At 45.5% G+C, this 17211-nt stretch overlaps 1 protein-coding gene across 2 annotated transcripts in view; it reads right to left on the minus strand.

The window, feature by feature from the left end:
• LAMP3 (lysosomal associated membrane protein 3) overlaps window positions 1–17211 on the minus strand; it is a 144267-nt gene that overhangs the window by 79580 nt on the left and 47476 nt on the right. For both annotated transcript variants that reach the window (XM_069213106.1, XM_069213105.1), the window contains exon 2: window positions 2132–2877. In XM_069213106.1, the coding sequence (XP_069069207.1) occupies window positions 2132–2877 (746 nt within the window). The remainder of the gene's footprint in view (window positions 1–2131; window positions 2878–17211) is intronic.

The raw sequence follows: 17211 nt of genomic DNA on the forward strand, positions 1-17211 counted from the left end.
CGTATTTATTGAATGGCGTTAGCCGGCGCAAGCAGACCGGCGCTGCCTGGTGTGCGTGGAAAAAAACCACAAAATATTGCAAGTCAGGTTGACGCAAAAAATCGCCTCCACCCGATTTGCGCCATTTTTAACGACGCCCAGACGCCATTTACATGACTCCTGTCTTAGTAAAGACAGGAGTCATGCCCCCTTGCCCAATGGCCATGCCCAGGGGACTTATGTCCCCTGGGCATGGTCATTGGGCATTGAGGCATGTAGGGGGGCACAAATCAGGCCCCCCTATGCCAAAAATAAAAATAAAAAAATAAAATATTATACTTACCTGAACTTACCTGAATGTCCCTGGGGTGGGTCCCTCCATCCTTGGGTGTCCTCCTGGGGTGGGCAAGGGTGGCAGGGGGGGTCCCTGGGGGCATGGGAGGGCAGCTGTGGGCTCATTTTGAGCCCACAGGTCCCTTAACGCCTGCCCTGACCCAGGCGCTAAAATCCGGCGCAAATGCAGGGTTTTTTGCCCCGCCCACTCCCGGGCGTAATTTTTGCCCGGGAGTATAAATACGACGCATTTGCGGCGCAGTCATTTTTTTAGACGGGAACGCCTACATTGCATCTCATTAACGTAAGGAAGGCGTTCACGCAAAAAAATGACGCTCTTTCCTCATACTTTGGCGCTAGACGCGTCTAACGCCAAAGTATAAATATGGCGTTAGTTTTGCGCCGAATTTGCGTCGAAAAAAACGACGCTAATTCGGCGCAAACGGAGTATAAATATGCCCCTAAATGTGGACATTAGTAATAATTTGTATTGCCATTAAGTTTACACAATGCCCCTGTCCCTTTTCATGCTCTTAATCGTAAATTTCCAGCGCTGGGAAATCGACCACACTAACTCCATCAGCTGTACCACCATCAGTGAGTGTAAATCACAGATTCCATAAGGATCTGGAAAATGATACCTGCAACTGTTTGTTGATGCACCTAACTTTAACTAAGTGCACCAAAATGATTGAGAGTCTGAGGCCGGATGCTCTTTGCCATTTTTAGATCACGACTTTTGTGATTCACAATATCACTCAGGGTTCACAACCAGAAATTGGCTTTTTGATATGTATTTCCGACTTGGTAAAGGATTTTCGACTCGCAAAATGACTTACCGGCCCACCTGGAGTTACAATTAGAAAGGTGACGTTAGAGGAGTATACTCTAATAATTGTTATTATGGTTGCGAAACACTGATCGATTACTGACTACTCAAATTAGGTGGTAACTGATTTGCAGAGGATATGGGGTACCAAGTGAATGGTGTTGCACCCTACTGGGAAGTAGGCAGCAGTTCCACAGACCACTGCCTGCTTCCACCTGTTTTCACAAATTGATTTTTTTTTTTTGTTTAAAGCAGCACTGGTTCCATTCAAACCTTTTAACATGGCCCGCTTTAAAAAATATTTCATTTGGGAATGCAACCACAGTACTAGTGGTCTGTGGTTCCTTGAAGGCCACGATGGCTGTGCTTTTAGCCAATCACATTGAGTCACAAATATGGACCTACCTAATTAATAATCATTACATTGTGAGATGTTGTGATGTTAGCGGTTAGCACATTAGGGGCCAGATGTAGCAAAGGTTTTTACCCATTCTGTGTCTTTGGGAAAAAGTGTTCGTACATATGGCCCTAGATCCTTTGCGAAATTAAAAGACTTGTGGCAAAAAGTCAATGCACAATTTGCAACCACTTTTTACAGCCAGTCTTTTAGTACATCTGGCATCTGGTGCCAGCTGTATGTATCCACTGAAACAAACCTATATCCAACATAATAACAGATGTAACTTCAATAGTTTTTGCCAAGTAAATATGGCAAAAGATGTGCACAAAAATCTAACAAGTATGAAAACAATTAAACCTGTATTGGAATAACGAATATATGCGAACATGAATGCATCTTCATCTTCAAATAAGATCTTTAAACCTTGCTTATTGGTGACTTAAACATCTGAGCACCATAGGCAACATGGTTAGCAGCTGTACTTAAAGTTATATATGTTCTCCGATTCAATGGAAATGCATAAAGTTACATGAGAAAAATAATCATAACACTTATAAATAAATAAGAATGTTCAAAAACAATTAACTTACCTCTTTGGCATGAATAACTAGTTCAAGTCCCATAAGTGCCATAATACAGTTAGCACCCTTTTCTGAGACAGAGTAGTTTCCAGTAGCAGGAGGAGAGGGTTTCGGTGAGTATGTAGGCGTTGGTATGTAGGTTATGTGGGTGGTAGTGTGAGTGCCATTTGCTGTTGTGTGTGTCGTTAAGTTGGCTGGAGCGGTTGTTGTGTGGTTGGCAGGAATAGTGGTGGTTATGTTGCTTGGCAGAGTGGGTCTTACTGTTGAATTAGCTGTTGTGTGGTTTGTAGGCACTGAGGTTGTGTGGGCTGTGGTGTTAGCTGTGTGGGCTGTTGTGTTAGCTGTGTGGGCTGTTGTATTAGTTGGCTCTGTTGGTGCTTGTGTTGAATTTGCAGTTGTGTGGTTCGTAGGCTGTGTGGTGTGTGCAGTTGTGTGGACTGTTGTATTTAATGGACTTGTAGGTGCTTGGGTTAAATTTGTGGTTGTGTATGCAGTTGTGGACATTGGTGTGGTTGCTGGCGTGGTAGGTGCTTGTGTTACATTGCTTGTTGTGTGCGTGGTAGGCTTTGGGGTGGGTGTAGTTTTAGGTGTTGTTTTGTTCACTGTTGGTGTAGCTGTGGTCTCCACGGATGGAAGGGTGATAGCTTTACTGGTGGATGGAGGCGGTGTTAGAAGTGTAGTTGCTGCTCCGGGTGACCTCTCTACTTCTCTTTCAGGGACCTCTCCAACGCCAACAGCTTTACAGTTTAAAAAAGCTGCAAAAAACAGACGAAACGAAAATGAGTCTTTAAAGCATTTTTTTATCTTAAAACTGAAAACAGGATATAGTATGATTAGTTTATTCATTTAGTTTGTGTATTTCTAGAGCATGTGTAGCATGCTACAGGCAACCTAACACCACTTCATGGTGTGCTCAAGCCACTGCTATTTAAGAATGTAATTATCTCACTGCACATCTATAAACACAAGATAAAGTCTAGTGTATGGAACAGAGACTAGATTACATTTATGAAAACAAACAACGAACCAGACATGGTTTCTAAAATGCTCCCCAGCATCATTTACTCAGAAAGACAGGATCATGAAAAGGAAGCATGACCTGCTTAGGACAAACCCATTTAATTAAACAGGCTCATCTTTATTAGTACTGCAATTTCAAATGTGTCCTGCAGGTGCAATTCTTTGGGTCAAATCAGGGTTGGCCATGCCTATTGATTCATATCTAATCTGTCACTTGCATATGTTTTCTAATTAAGGAAACACAACAGGCGTATAAAATATCAGGGAAGAGATAAGAGGCCCCCTCCTTAGGAACCGACCGGTGGTGGTGGTTCCCTACTGCGTTTGAGTTGCCAGGCAATTTGCCCCTTCTAATTCTTGGAACCAGTCCTGAAAGTCAACAAGATGGGCCAGAGTTCAGATGCCTCTCCACAGACACTGACAGTGCGTCTTGCTGGTGATATTGATGGTGTTTGGTGGTGGTGGCTTTGGGGGTGGTGGTGATATTGTAGGTGGGATTGATGGAGCATGGTAGTGGTGATAGTGTGATATTGGTAGTGGTGTGTTATTGGTGGCACCTGTGTTGTGTTAATATTGATAGTAGTAATGCTGATGATAGTTATTAGAGATTCCTCCTGGTGAAGGGCTGGTGTGTTGCAGACTTGCAACAAGATGGTGCTAGTTTGGCAGACTGGGCTTGGACGGTCATGGCAGCAGGATTAGGATTTAATCTAATGTATGTGCAAAGGTCATTGAGGCTTGTTGTGCTACTGTGCTGGTGTCAGTGATTTCAGGAGGAAAGTGGTGCTCCAGTCTATGATTTCACACGCAGCAGAGCTCCAATTCCAAAATGCTTTGGCTTTCACTGCTAGTGCTACCTAAATTATTAAGCGTTGGCAATGCCAATAGCTCTGGCTTTAAAATAATCTTCTATTGTAACGTGAAGCATTACAAGTAGATAGCGTGAGAATAGATATGTGTTTGTGCAGACGAAAAGAACTGTAGCAACATACGTTAATATGTATAGGTAAAAGGTCAGGTGCTAGCTGCACTGTCAAGCCAGATCAAAAAATCTATATAGGTTAATGACTGCCCTCCTCCTATATGTGCTGCTGCCAGAGAAAACAAACATCAATTATCTAATTAGATAAGACAATTTAGTAGCATTTGTGGGTTCTTGAAAGATCAACCTCAGGCAGCTGGATAAATAAATAAAATGATCACAGCTGTGTGGAGAGCAAGCACATTTTTTTAGAAGCATACAATTTCTGACCAATCAAATACATGTACTCCTGGCTCCCAACATGTGGGTGGAGCCAAAGCAGTCTCTCCTGGTGTTCCTTTATAATTATTTGCTGACAGCTATGCTGTCAAGCCAGACCAGAAAAAGGTGAGGAGATCGAAGCTTCTATGGCACACGTAGAGGTCCAGTCAGCAGCAAAAGGAGTACATAATGGGGTGGGAAGCTTGTGGGGCTGGTGATGAACAGCACTAAGTACACTGAGACAGAAACTGAACCAGTTTCTTTCACTGTGAAAAAATTATAATTGGTGCAAGACCCAGGCTTTGTTACACATTAACTATAATGAAGTATCCCTTGTTATCCAGAGCTTTAATTATATTCCTGAATTTGTTTCTGAGTAAAACGAAGATGACTCCCTTGCTATCAAATCTTTATAACATAAAGAATCAGATAAAAGACTAGAAGGAAGGCTTCAGATAGCTATTAAGCCATATTCATAGTCCAGCACTATTGTATTCTTTGAGATGTAAACATGTACATTATATGCACTTCCTAATTTCTTAGCCATGAGATGAGATAAAAAAGCAATTTGGAAATCATGTGAGGGCCAGGCTTGCATTCAAATCACGCTAGAAGCTTACACATAATGTCTGCTGCAGTAATTACTGTTATCTGGATTCAACAAATGTATAAAGAGAAAGAAATGAATGTGAAAAAAGTTTGATGGTAGAGTGTACCTTTATATGCAAAATAGTCTCACATGTATTGAACTCCTCCCCCCTCCCAGACCCAGGAGACAAAATGATGCACCAAACAGTAAAAACCACGACAAAGACAAAGGAGAGAAACACTCCTTTGGGCTAAGGTCCTACTGGCAATGCCTTTAGCCAGTGGCTGAAAAACCCTGATTCAAAAGAGCCAATAGTTTGAGGAGGCTGATGCAAAGTCTGTTCCATGTAAATTACCAATAGGTCACTGAGAGAGTCGCACTATCAACCCTGACATAAAAATATGATCTGTTGGTTTTTGGGAAAATAGGAGCCACAAGAAATAACAGTGGATTTGATTGGTTTGTAAGGTATAAGGTAATTTGTTACATTGTTTTTCAAAAATTCTTCATGACTTCATTCTTAATTCTTCACTCTTCATGACTACCCCCATTACATCTTATCAACCACTACTAGAATGTACAATGATCTACCGAAAATGTCATCGCATATAATTAAGCAATTCATTGCGGAGGTTTGTGAAGGGGGTCTACAATAGTGAATAGTCATTTATTAAAATGTAAATAGGAACGATGAAGTACTTTGGGGGTCATTACAACCTTGGCGGTCTGCATGGCAGACCGCCGAGGTTGCGGGCGCCAGAATACCGCCATTGCTGGCGGTATGGCTGGCTCCCTATTTTGACATTTCCGCTGGGCCAGCGGACGGTAACAGAGTTACCGTCCGCTGGCCCAGCGGAAAAGTCACATCAACATTGCCGCCGGCTCGTAATTGAGCCAGCGGCAATGCTGATGTGCAGCAGGTGCAGTAGCACCCGTCGTGCATTTCACTGCCCGAAATTCAGGCAGTGAAATGCGCGACGGGGCTCTGCCTGTGGGGCCCTGCACTGCCCATGCCAAGTGCATGGGCAGTGCAGGGGGCCCTATGAGTCCCCTTACCGCCAGCCTCTTCCTGGCGGTGCAAACCGCCAGAAATAGGCTGGTGGTAGGGGAGTCCTAATCCCCAGGCCAGCGCTGCTTGCAGCGCTGCCCTGGCGGATTATCACCACCGGGGCTAAAATGGCGGTATACCGCCGGCCCCAGCGGTGCAACCACGGCGCTACCGCGGCGGTCCAAATACGCCGGGAGGCATTGCCAGCCATTTGGCGGTGCTCCCATCGTTTTGGCCCTGGCGGTCAAAGACCGCCAGGGTCATAATGACCCCCTTTGTTCCTAGGTATAGTCAATTAATTTCAAGGAGACTTTTGTATATCATAAGTCATAGCATAGTGAGGTGTACATTTACGAAGAAGGTGGTGTGGTAGAAGATATTTCTAATCGTTCACTCCTTAGCTGCTGAGCCTTTTCCACCTCGGATTCTGGGGCTCTTTGCACTTACGCTTTCCTATCTATTCTCCCACAAATGGTATCTAGACTAAATTTGCATTTTGTAGACTACTAGACAGCACAGTCTATTATGTTGCATATTGTGGCTTACCACAAATATAGAAGTGTTTGAAGCCCACTAATTGCATAGCATTGGTTGGCTTTCCTAGCCACTCTCAATTGCCTGCTTCTTATTGGAGTCAGGCTGGTCAATCATGTGTTTTCCCTTCCCTGGAACATTGTTTCTTTACAATCCCTTTGATTAGCTGGCACCACTGCTTCAACTGCTTGCTTTTCAACCAGTAATTTTTTTTCTTTTGTGTTGAGCACTCATTCAGAGAACATGTGTTTTCCAGCTGTCTCCCTTGTGGATATCTTTCCCTCTACATTGCATCTGTTGCTGGCATCCCTCCCTGTTGCGCTCACCCCTATGCTGCTCTCAATTGCCTCCCCCACCTGCACCTTCTGTGATTCTTCTCCGTCTACCCCTTCCTCCCTGTGCATTACTTTCAGGTCTGTGCCCCTGCATTTCTTTTGCATTCATCCCTCTCACGTCCCTGTGACGCTTCCGCGTTTCCCCCACCATCCCCTGTTTATCAAAGGAAAGCTGGGAGGGTGTGACATTTATTACAGAACTTGCAAAATGTTTGCACAAGGATCAGTATTTACTGTTTAACATGTAATGAGGGCCAAAGTGATATGTTGGAGACTATGATATTGCTTCAAACATTCCCATTAAAATCTCACTTTTCTCATTTTTTGTGGAGTAAATAAAATATTTTAATATTATTCAAAAAATGTCGTAATTTGGGTATTTGTTTTATGTATAATTGTTTCTGTATTTTTGTGATTTGTTTTGATGTCCATATCTAGAACTGCTTGGGCAAGCGTTCCTGACTTTCAGTAGTGATTAAGTCAAAAGGTTAAGAACCTCTGCTCTAGAGGACAGAAATACTGTGGAAGCTTTAGTGGTGTGACCTGATGTCAGGCCGGCCGGTTCCCACACCAATGTTATCTAACATCTCTAACATTGGGTTTTCAGCGTTCTCACCCTGGGGAAGATTGGCGGAAAATCCCCCAATCTTTCCTCCAGGGGAAGAAAGACTGCTGGCTGTGGCCTAAAGCCAGCAGGCCCTTACCCTATTTTTTTTTTAGTTTTTTTTTTTTAAGTTGCCTTTCTGTCCCGCCACTTGCTTTGGGGAGGGGGGTGGTGGGTGGGGGCAACAGGGTTGTACTTAACCCCTCCGAAAAAATGTCTCCCCCCCAGGTAGGGGGCAGATTGGTGAAAACTCCTGACTCTGCCCCTTGGGGGAGGCTGAAAGGCTATTTCAGGGGTGGGGCTGTGACCTGATGCCTGGGATGAGCTTCACCCACCCTATATTTTTTCAAAAAATAAAAATAAAAATAAAAGATTATATCCCTGTGGTGTACTGGGCTTTCTGTCCCATGGGGAGAAAAATATTCTTTTGGGTATGATTAAGACTGCGGAGCAGAGAAAAATGATGCAGAACAAAGAACTGGAGTAAAAGATTAATCGCCAGGATAAATCCTGGCAATGACAGATAGTAATAAAATGCCCTCCACATGCCCACTCATTAGGGCAAACGATTAGAAGGCTCCGATGCCCCGTACTGTCTCTGGTCATAAGAGGAAGGTTTGCGTCGACAGGGTGCATTTTACTCTATAGCATAAACATGGCGGTACGCCAGACTCAACATTTGGTCGACTGACCGATAGTTTGGCAGGTAGGGTCCTTCGTTGCCCTTGTGACAGAACACCCTGACTGTCAGACTCTAAATCGAGCCCTTAATCTCCAAGCAGTAGGACCATAGCTATTTCTTATCTGCCCCCAGGAAATCCCTCAAGTACTGCAGAAGGGCTCGCAGGAGACTACAGTTCATTGATGACATTACATGAGCAACCTTAGCTCAAAACTGCCACACAGAATAGCTCCACTTTACGTGAAAAAAGTCAGTACAGTGGTTATGACATTGATTACACATGTCTACATTTTGCTGAAGTCTAATATAGTCAGAGTAAAAGCTTAATGTATAGAAATCCATGCCTATCATTAAAAGACACTTTCTTAGCATGATGGCGGCCAGAGTTGCCTATAGCGTCTGTGGCACCTACACACCAAATGATGCCTTTTCTTTCTTTGATGTTTATTCTTCAATAGGTGTGCACTTGCTTCACTTCCCATATAATCATTATTTCATTTGGCCCACATGTGACCATCATTCTGTCTCCAGTGCTCCCAGTCATTTGGTTGGCATGCGCTCCATATGGTCTACCTAACAGGGAGGACAGTGGAGACGGGATGGATGATGAGGGTGTTTGGGAAAAGGGGGGACACACAGGAAAAGGGAAAACATTAGGTCATATGGGATCAAGGCCATCGTTCTTCCTGTAAAAAGGTCAAGGATTACATGACAATGTAGCCTGGATATTTTCTGACCCAGTGACAGGCACTGTGAAAATATGGACTGCTTTCAGTCTAACTTTCAGAGCTCTCAATCATGCCCCTTCCTCAATACCCATCCACACTCTGAACTATAACAAGTAGAGGTGACTCATAGCAGTTGGCACTATAGAAGACTTGTATTGCATGAAAAGTAAAATTACAGAAATGCAATCAGGTAAATGATGGACTTCTAGTGACCAGGAACCATGCAACATGAACTAAAATGAGTGAAATGTAAAAAAAGACTACATCACTGGTTTGGATTACATTAAGGGGTTTTCCTCTCATTACTGACAAAAACAGGTTAGAGATATTCATTTATAAAGTTAAGGACTTTACTTTAGGGCCCACAAAGAAATGTTTCAATGCCAGTTTGTGATTACTGGTTGTGTGAACCACCAGCAGACCCTTACCCACATAAAGCATAGTCTAAAATAAATAAGTAAAGTTTTAAATATGCATTTTTATGAATCTAGGTTGTACCTTTCCCCTCCCACTCTCAGTGTTTTAAGTGGGATAAAAAAGGTCTCCAAAAGAGCACGGCCAAAGAAACCTAACTAGAAATTCTTTCTGGAAAGTGTGCCCTATTTATTTAATGGTGTGCCTTAAAACACTTGAGCTAGACTCCTGATCTTTAGACACAGTGTGACCTGATCAGGATGTATTTCAGTGGCTCTTTTCTTTGATTGCATCCAGAAATATCACACAACATTGAACGAGTGCCTAAAAACAAGCAAGGCCTATTAGGTTTGCTGGTGCTTATTAGCAGTACCTTACACATGAGTAACACCAGTGATAATTCTGTGAATCATTGGAATTGAAAATGTTTCAAATCTAAAAACATGAAGCTGTGAATTAAACATTGCTATGTTGTGTGGAGGGGTAGCTTCGAAGCAAATCTTTTACTACAGTTCTTCGTTCTGCGTCCTTTTTCTCTGCACTCTCTCTCTGTTGTACACTTAGGGCCAGATGTATGAAAACAGGGGTCTGCGAATCGCAAAATGCGAATTTTAAGAAATCGCAATTTCCGAGTCGCAATTGGCCATGTAACAAAATTGCGATTCGGAATTAGCGATTTCTTAAAAATCGCTATTTGTGGTTTGCGAGGCCCATTTTCCGAATCGCAATTTGCATTCTCGCAATTTGCAATTTTTTTGTGATTCGGTAAAAAAACGCAAAATGCGAGAAAGTTCGAGAATGCACACCTGGAGGTGATTGATGACTCATCAGCAGGAAATGAGTCATCCCAGGCAGGTACAAAAGCCACACCCAAGCCAGCATCCAGAGTGAGAGCAGCCCAGCCACTGTGAGGAGCACTGTGAAGGAGCAGCAGCATCTGAGCCACCATGGAGCCCCAAGGTCCTGGAGCAGAGAAGCAGGAGAGGAAGCGCAAGCTCAAATTTAGTGAGCAGGAGCTGGAGATCCTAACAGAGGAGGTGGTGAGGAGCCATGACCACCTGTTTTGCAAATCCTCCCTCCAGGTGACAGAGAGCGAGAAGAGGAGACTCTGGCTGGACATCCAAACGAAGATTTGCGCCATTGGAGTGGCCCAGCGCTCCATAGATGAAATCAAGAAGCGCTGGTACGACCTGCGGTCCCTGGCAAAGGAGAGGGTGGCAAGGCGACTTGCAGAGGCCTGGAGCACAGGAGGTGGACCACCAACGGAGCCACCTGCCACACCACTGGAGGACCTGGTGGAATCAACCCTCCAACCAGAAGCAGTGACAGGGGTCACTGACATAGACACCTCGGCCCAACCAAGTACCAGCCAAGGTAAGTGCCAAATCTGTTGTGTGAACACTGTATGTGCATGCATAAAAGCCACTTAGGAATTAGCATGTAATGTGAAGTAGTGTGTGAAGTAGTCCACTACACATCTCATTAGCAGCCAAAACATGCATTATGGGAGTCGCGGTCCACAAACTAGAACAGACAGTGGCATGATAATGTTAGCAAGCATAGGGACACCCAAGGTAACACAACACACACTACACCATGTACAGCAGTATGTATAGTATTATTGCCATTTCTGAAAAGATAATGTAACATACAGAACTGACATGCTGCATATTGTTGTTGCAGGTGGGCCTGGCACAGCAGCCACAGCAGAGACCGGTGTAGCGGACACGGACACGCAGCTGCCCTCAGACAACACCAGTGGGTCCAGCAATCTTCATACTGTGCGCCACAGGCCTAGGCTGTTACCACTACCGGACCTCAGTGGTGACTCAGATGTGCAGCAGGAGAGTTCCGGCACACCATCTGCATCCGGGATGCGCAGCCAGGTACCGGAGGACAGGGGTCCTGCAGCGCATCGTCCACGTGCCCCAGTGTCACTACAGCAATTGCAGGAGGCAGCTGAGGGTACATCCCTGTTCGGTGGACTGGAGGCTGCAATGTTGCAGCAACAACGACAGCAAAATAGAAGGATCCAAAGTTTGGACAGGAGCCTCAGAGTCCACAATCGGAACACGGTCGGACTGCATCGGAGACTGGACACCCTCAATGAGAACATCAACCAGCTGCGTGAGGGACAGGTACAGGCCTCCCACGACACTCGTGAGTTGACAACTGCTGTGCGTGACCTGTGCGAGGAGCTGCGACAAGAACGCCTGAGTAGACGCAGACATGAGCACTGATTCCGCACCATGTTTGAGACATACTGCCGGTCATCCAATCGCATGGCCAACTCCACCGCCCTCATTGCCAGTCGTGCTGTGGCGGCCCAGGTTGAGGCTTCACACACCAGTAGGGATGTGGTCCAGGCCCTTGTGCAGATCACCACTGTGATCGAACAGGTATTGGGACAGAGGTCGGCTACTCCGAGTGAGGTTGCCTTGGGTGACACGGAGGATACCTCAAGCCTCAGCAGTGTGCACCTACCAGCTCCAGACCACAGACGGCGCAGTGCCAGGCGCAGCACTGCCACAGATCCTGACATTCAGGGTGCCAGTGATGCAACTGGGCACCCCAGTGGTGTGCGAGGGAGGAGGAAGTGACTTCTGCCTCATTGACTCTGGTGTCCCCACTATGGAGTAATAGTGTGGGACTCTGTTCATTTGTTCATTTTCGTTTTGACAATCCCCCTTTTATTTTAAACATCACAATTCTGAACCTGCCGTAAAGGAATACATTTTATTTCTCACTACAGCTACAGTAGTCAGTAGAGTTTGATTGTACATATTCACGTCTGGAATGGTTGTGTGTGATGTCAGCAGGCCTTTGCCGTCCCTCTGCTGCACTGGTCCTGTCTGCTGGCTGTAGAGGTGGTATGGGATTATCATCCTCAACTGAGTCGGTGTCACTGATTTCTATAGGTATGCCCCTGGTTGTAGCTATATTGTGCAAGATTGCACAAGTAGCCACTATTCTACCTGGCCACGAGATCAGTTATGATGTAGGTGGCATTGCATATCTCCTGTTTATTCATGGAGTGTTGGTGTTTATGGTTTCGGTACACATACTCTGTGACTGATGGTGGACATATTGCCACATGTGTGCCATCTATGGCACCTAGGACGTGGGGGAAGTGTGCAATTTGATAAAAGTCAATTTTTGTCTGCTGTATTTCCTGTGGGGTGTGGGGGAATCGGATGTACTGTTGGAGTGTGCTTAGCATGGCGTTGATAAGTGCATTGACAAATCAGGAGAGTGTGCTCTGTGTGACACCCCCAGCCGCTGCTACGACCCCTTGATAGCTCCCTGAGGTAAGTAGGTGGAGGGTGCATGATACCTGCACATGGGTGGGTATGCAATGTGTCCTAAGTGTTCTGCGCTGCAGTATGAGTTGTAGCTCAGCTATGAGATCATGAATCATGGCTGAGTTCACCCTATACCTCTCAAATATGTCCTCCTCTGTCAGGTCAAATAGTATATTGTGCACTCTAGAAATGCGCTCCTGTCTCCTCCTCCCTCTCCTCAAACCTGCCAGGATCCTCATCCTCCTCGCCATGACGTAGAGTGCAGCCATTGTGGTGGGGGGTCTGAGGCATTCTGGGCCACTTCATATAGGTTGCACCTGGTTACCACCTGCTTTCACTTAGTGGTATTTTGCATGTGCAAAATGCCATTCTGCAAAAAATCGCTAATTGCGAATTTTGGATGCATCTCTTTGCAATTCTGGTTTTGCGATTCGCATTTTGCTCCTCGCAATTTCCTACTGGAAATACCGAATCGCAAAATGCGACTCGCAAACCCAGATCGCAACGCAAAAAATCGCAAATTTTGCGATTTCTTATTTTTGGTCTGCGAATGCCTTTCATGCATCGCAGACCACGTTTTTGCACTCACAAACGGCCAATTTTTGCGATTCGCACCGTTTGCGAGTGCAAAACCTTTTCATACATCTGGCCCTTAGACTCTTTTTCTTCGCTCATTTTTCTGAAATAATCCATGTCCCCCTCTCATACATGATCTCATTCCTCATTTCTTTCATTTTGCTCTGACCATTCGCAAGTACTTCCTAGCGACGCCTCCCTTTCACCATGCCCTTGCACACTCACACACTCCCTCTCATCTATCAGCATCGATTTTTTTTCCTTTGGCTCAGTCCATATTTCTGTAATGGTATACCTCCTTCACCCACTTTCACGTAAAGTTTTAATCACTACAGACAAACAAGTGAACATCACTCTGCAGAGAGCCCAGTGATTGCATGAGCCTGTAGTGTGCACTCCTTTATGACCATCTGACAGGCGCGGTGAGAAATCCAAAGTTTGCAATCAATGGCCTATTACAAACAGACATCTGTAGCATCTTCCCCAGCTTAAGTACCCACCAATGAATATGCCACACATGGAGCTATGTATTACACGTCTTTAATTGTCTGCCTGTCACCTAGAACTCCTACATTCTAAATCTGCATTTCACTTCAGCGCGTTCTGACATGTACGTCACAGCTCTACGGGGTCCCTCAGGAGACAAAAGGGTTCCATCATTCATACTCACACGACACTGCACCATCTACATCCTGAAATCAATCAGACACCTACATCCCTATATTTAAGTTCGGCAAATTCTCTTGTCAAAAGTCATATGTTGCGTGATTAAACCTACAGAAAACAACATTTAAAAATTGAAACATTCTTGGTGGATGCAAGATGAAGTAAAAGATGTGAAATGTAAGCAAGGGCTGCCCCGCTTATATAGACTACAATAAGGGTTATCACAGTATTGATGAGAAATGGAAGGGTGTTTGGAGTGTGAAGTCAATAACATGAACATAAGGCCCGATACGGACCGGATTCAAAGTTAGTGGCTCTCCCCATGGTATTTGTGCAGCAGGAAGCCTTAGCAAGGGCCTCATTCTCTGACACGGGTCTATGACCCCCTCATACCCCACTGGATTTCCCTGCCATGCACCAACAGAAGTAAACATTTCAAGCAACTCATTTAGATGATGAGCAGCTGAAGGGGACAATGTTTTTATCTGGTGTGTGGAGTGGATTGAGTGCTTTCCCACAGATTTTAAGCTAAAGGGAAAAAAGCAGCATGTGTGCACGGGTGCACCTTGCAGGGTACATGACCCCCAGCTCTTTGTGCTTTTGATCCCCCGGAACTTAGTGCCCAGTGTGTTGGCACCGACTCTACCTCCCTAAAATCCACCCATTGGCAGCAAATCGGCTAATGTTCATCTGTTTTTCCAAGACCCGTTTGACAGGACCATTCCACCCAGGACTCAGGTAGATCAATCCTTTTTACCCGCAATGCCTAAGTATCCAAAAACTGTACTAAAGTCCTGATTTACTATCACTTTGCTGCAGTTGTGGATTACTTTTGTAACACAAACTTGCTGTGCACTACTTTCCACTACGTTGCGTCAATGGGGCATTCCATGGGTGGTACATGGTTGTCTCCAGGCAGCTAACCATGGATTTTGATGCAAATTCCTACCTACAAACATTTGATGAACGCCTCATAGAGTCAGTGAAAACTGTGGAAAAAGTTTTACAACTCTCCACATTTTTTCAAATTAGAATGTGTGCAGCACGGTACAGCACACATTAAAAATTTGAAAAGTATTAAAACCTGGACTGTGTACTAGAAGGTCCCTCTTGATAGACAAGGCTCCTCTTCGATAGAACATACAGAGATTTGCACTAAGGTGAACGTGTGTGTGCATTGGGGCATGGTAATATAAAGTGCACCAGCTCAGAGGGAGAGTTAAACAGCGGTTATCTTACAAGGTATGAACTGCCTAAGATGGTGGATGCTTAGTGCACGAGCTCCCGGGCCTGAGACCTGCAATATAGCTGGCAGACCTGTCTGGCCAAATCATCTGCATCAGGGACACCAGCTGGCTGACCCCACCTAACCACCGTCACTTAAACGGGGGAAACAGTCCACACTTCCCCCGTGCTGGGGGACCAAAATGGGGGCTGGAGAAGTGAGGCCCACGAGCTGACCAGGATCCGAACACCCATGATCTGTGTTGGCTGGGATCCCAAGACCCACAAAGACACAGCGGGCCCCATACAGAAGGTGCGGCTGAGAGGGTGGCCGGATTATCTGTGACACAGTGTCTAGAATGACTGGGCAAAGTGGCGCCACATGACAGCCGGGCTACAGCAAGGGCTGCCACACATAGAGAGAGGTGCTGCACAGCACCCTGGACCGAGTTGAGTTCCATCCGTCAAGCAAGTGAGAAGGCTGGTGGCCTGAACTTTCTTCTCGAGCCCATTACGAACAGGGCGGGGAGCACCAGAGTGGCAGAGGGAACCCAGTGGAACAAGTGCAACATGATGTCCTGAAGTAAAGCCACTGCATGGGTCTGAGAGTAGTCCTAGACATGGTTGTGGTCTGAACAAACTGTAAATCAGACACAAACACAATGGGGCGTACTAAAGCCAAGACTGATGGTTCCACTGCCACTCATGATTAAGGTCCACACCATCAGAGTGCTTCCCTGTCCTGACACCACACAACTGTATACCTTCCACTGTCACAACACCCCCAAGGATAAATTAGGTATCATACTCCAGGAAATCCGCAATTCACAGTTGGTCATTGAAGAACATCTGGGGGCCATCACCATTGGCATCAGCTTGCTGAAAGATAATCAACATACACTGGCAGACAGGGCCAAAAGTAATAAACTGGCACTCACTGCCCTTTCCCCCGGCCATCAAGACCACACTACACAAATTGCCCAACTACGCCAAAAGGTGGATGAGCTTAAAGAACTGGCTTAAGATGTGGAAAGAAGAGCCCGCAGAAACAACATTCAAATAGTCGGGATGCCAGAGGGGAAACATCACTCAATATGTGGAGGATTGGATCTGTAAGGTAGTGGCTACGACTAGACTGTCTGAGTTATTCACAGTGGAGAAGGTGCATCGAGTCCCTACAAGAAAACCTGTGCCAGAAGCTCCACCAAGGCCGGTAGAGATCAAAATCCTGATCTTCAGAGATCTAGATATATTGCTTCACAGAGCTCATGGAAAGGCGCCCATACTCATGGACAACACAAGGATCTCCCTGCTGCAGTGCGGTGGAAACACGCCTCCTTCCAAGAAGAGAAAAAACATAAGGGCACCCGGCCTGTCATATGCTCTGCTATTTCTGGCCAAACCTAAAGTAATTCATGATCAATGCACCAATTTCTTTGAGAGCCCAAAGATGACTTGGGAGTGGCTCGAACAAAACTTTCCAGACACTCAGAGATGGAAGACTGATGGCTGACCTCCACCTAAAGTACATAGGGCTCCGCGACAGCAGCGTTGTGGCACGACTCCTCAGAATGGTGCAGGAAGTATGCCTTCCCCACAACAAGCACTGGAGGGTTATTGGCAGTGATCCACCCTGCAAGCTGCTAAGCCCCTTATCGGTTCCAGCTTGGCACAGGACAGTGCCTCGAACTCAGATTCCAATGGCAGTATGGCACTATTTCCTTTGGTCACACCACAGACTGCTACCGACCTCTTGGGGGTGCTAGTTATCAGTACTGAATACCCTATGACCAGATACACAGGCAGTGTCAGTTACTTACGTTACTTATTGACTATATGGCAGAATGTAAGACTATCCAGGATACATTCTGTGTTTTACAAATGTCTTTATTAAAACTCTTAGATAGGATTTGTTCAATTCTACATCCTTCCTTTCTGTCACTGCGACCGGGCTGGACAACAATACTATTAACAAGGTCCAGAGAGCAGATAGCCCCTGATCAGAGACAAGCCCAGCTTGCTTAGAGGCAGTCTCCTTTATAGGGTTGATAATGCACGTACCTGTGTGTATGCAGATGGTTTCCTATGTTTATTCTGGTCTTAGCTTTTTTTTTTTTTGGTTGA

The sequence above is a fragment of the Pleurodeles waltl genome, chromosome 11 (genome assembly GCF_031143425.1).
Source record: "Pleurodeles waltl isolate 20211129_DDA chromosome 11, aPleWal1.hap1.20221129, whole genome shotgun sequence".
NCBI classification, from domain to species: Eukaryota; Metazoa; Chordata; class Amphibia; order Caudata; family Salamandridae; genus Pleurodeles; species Pleurodeles waltl.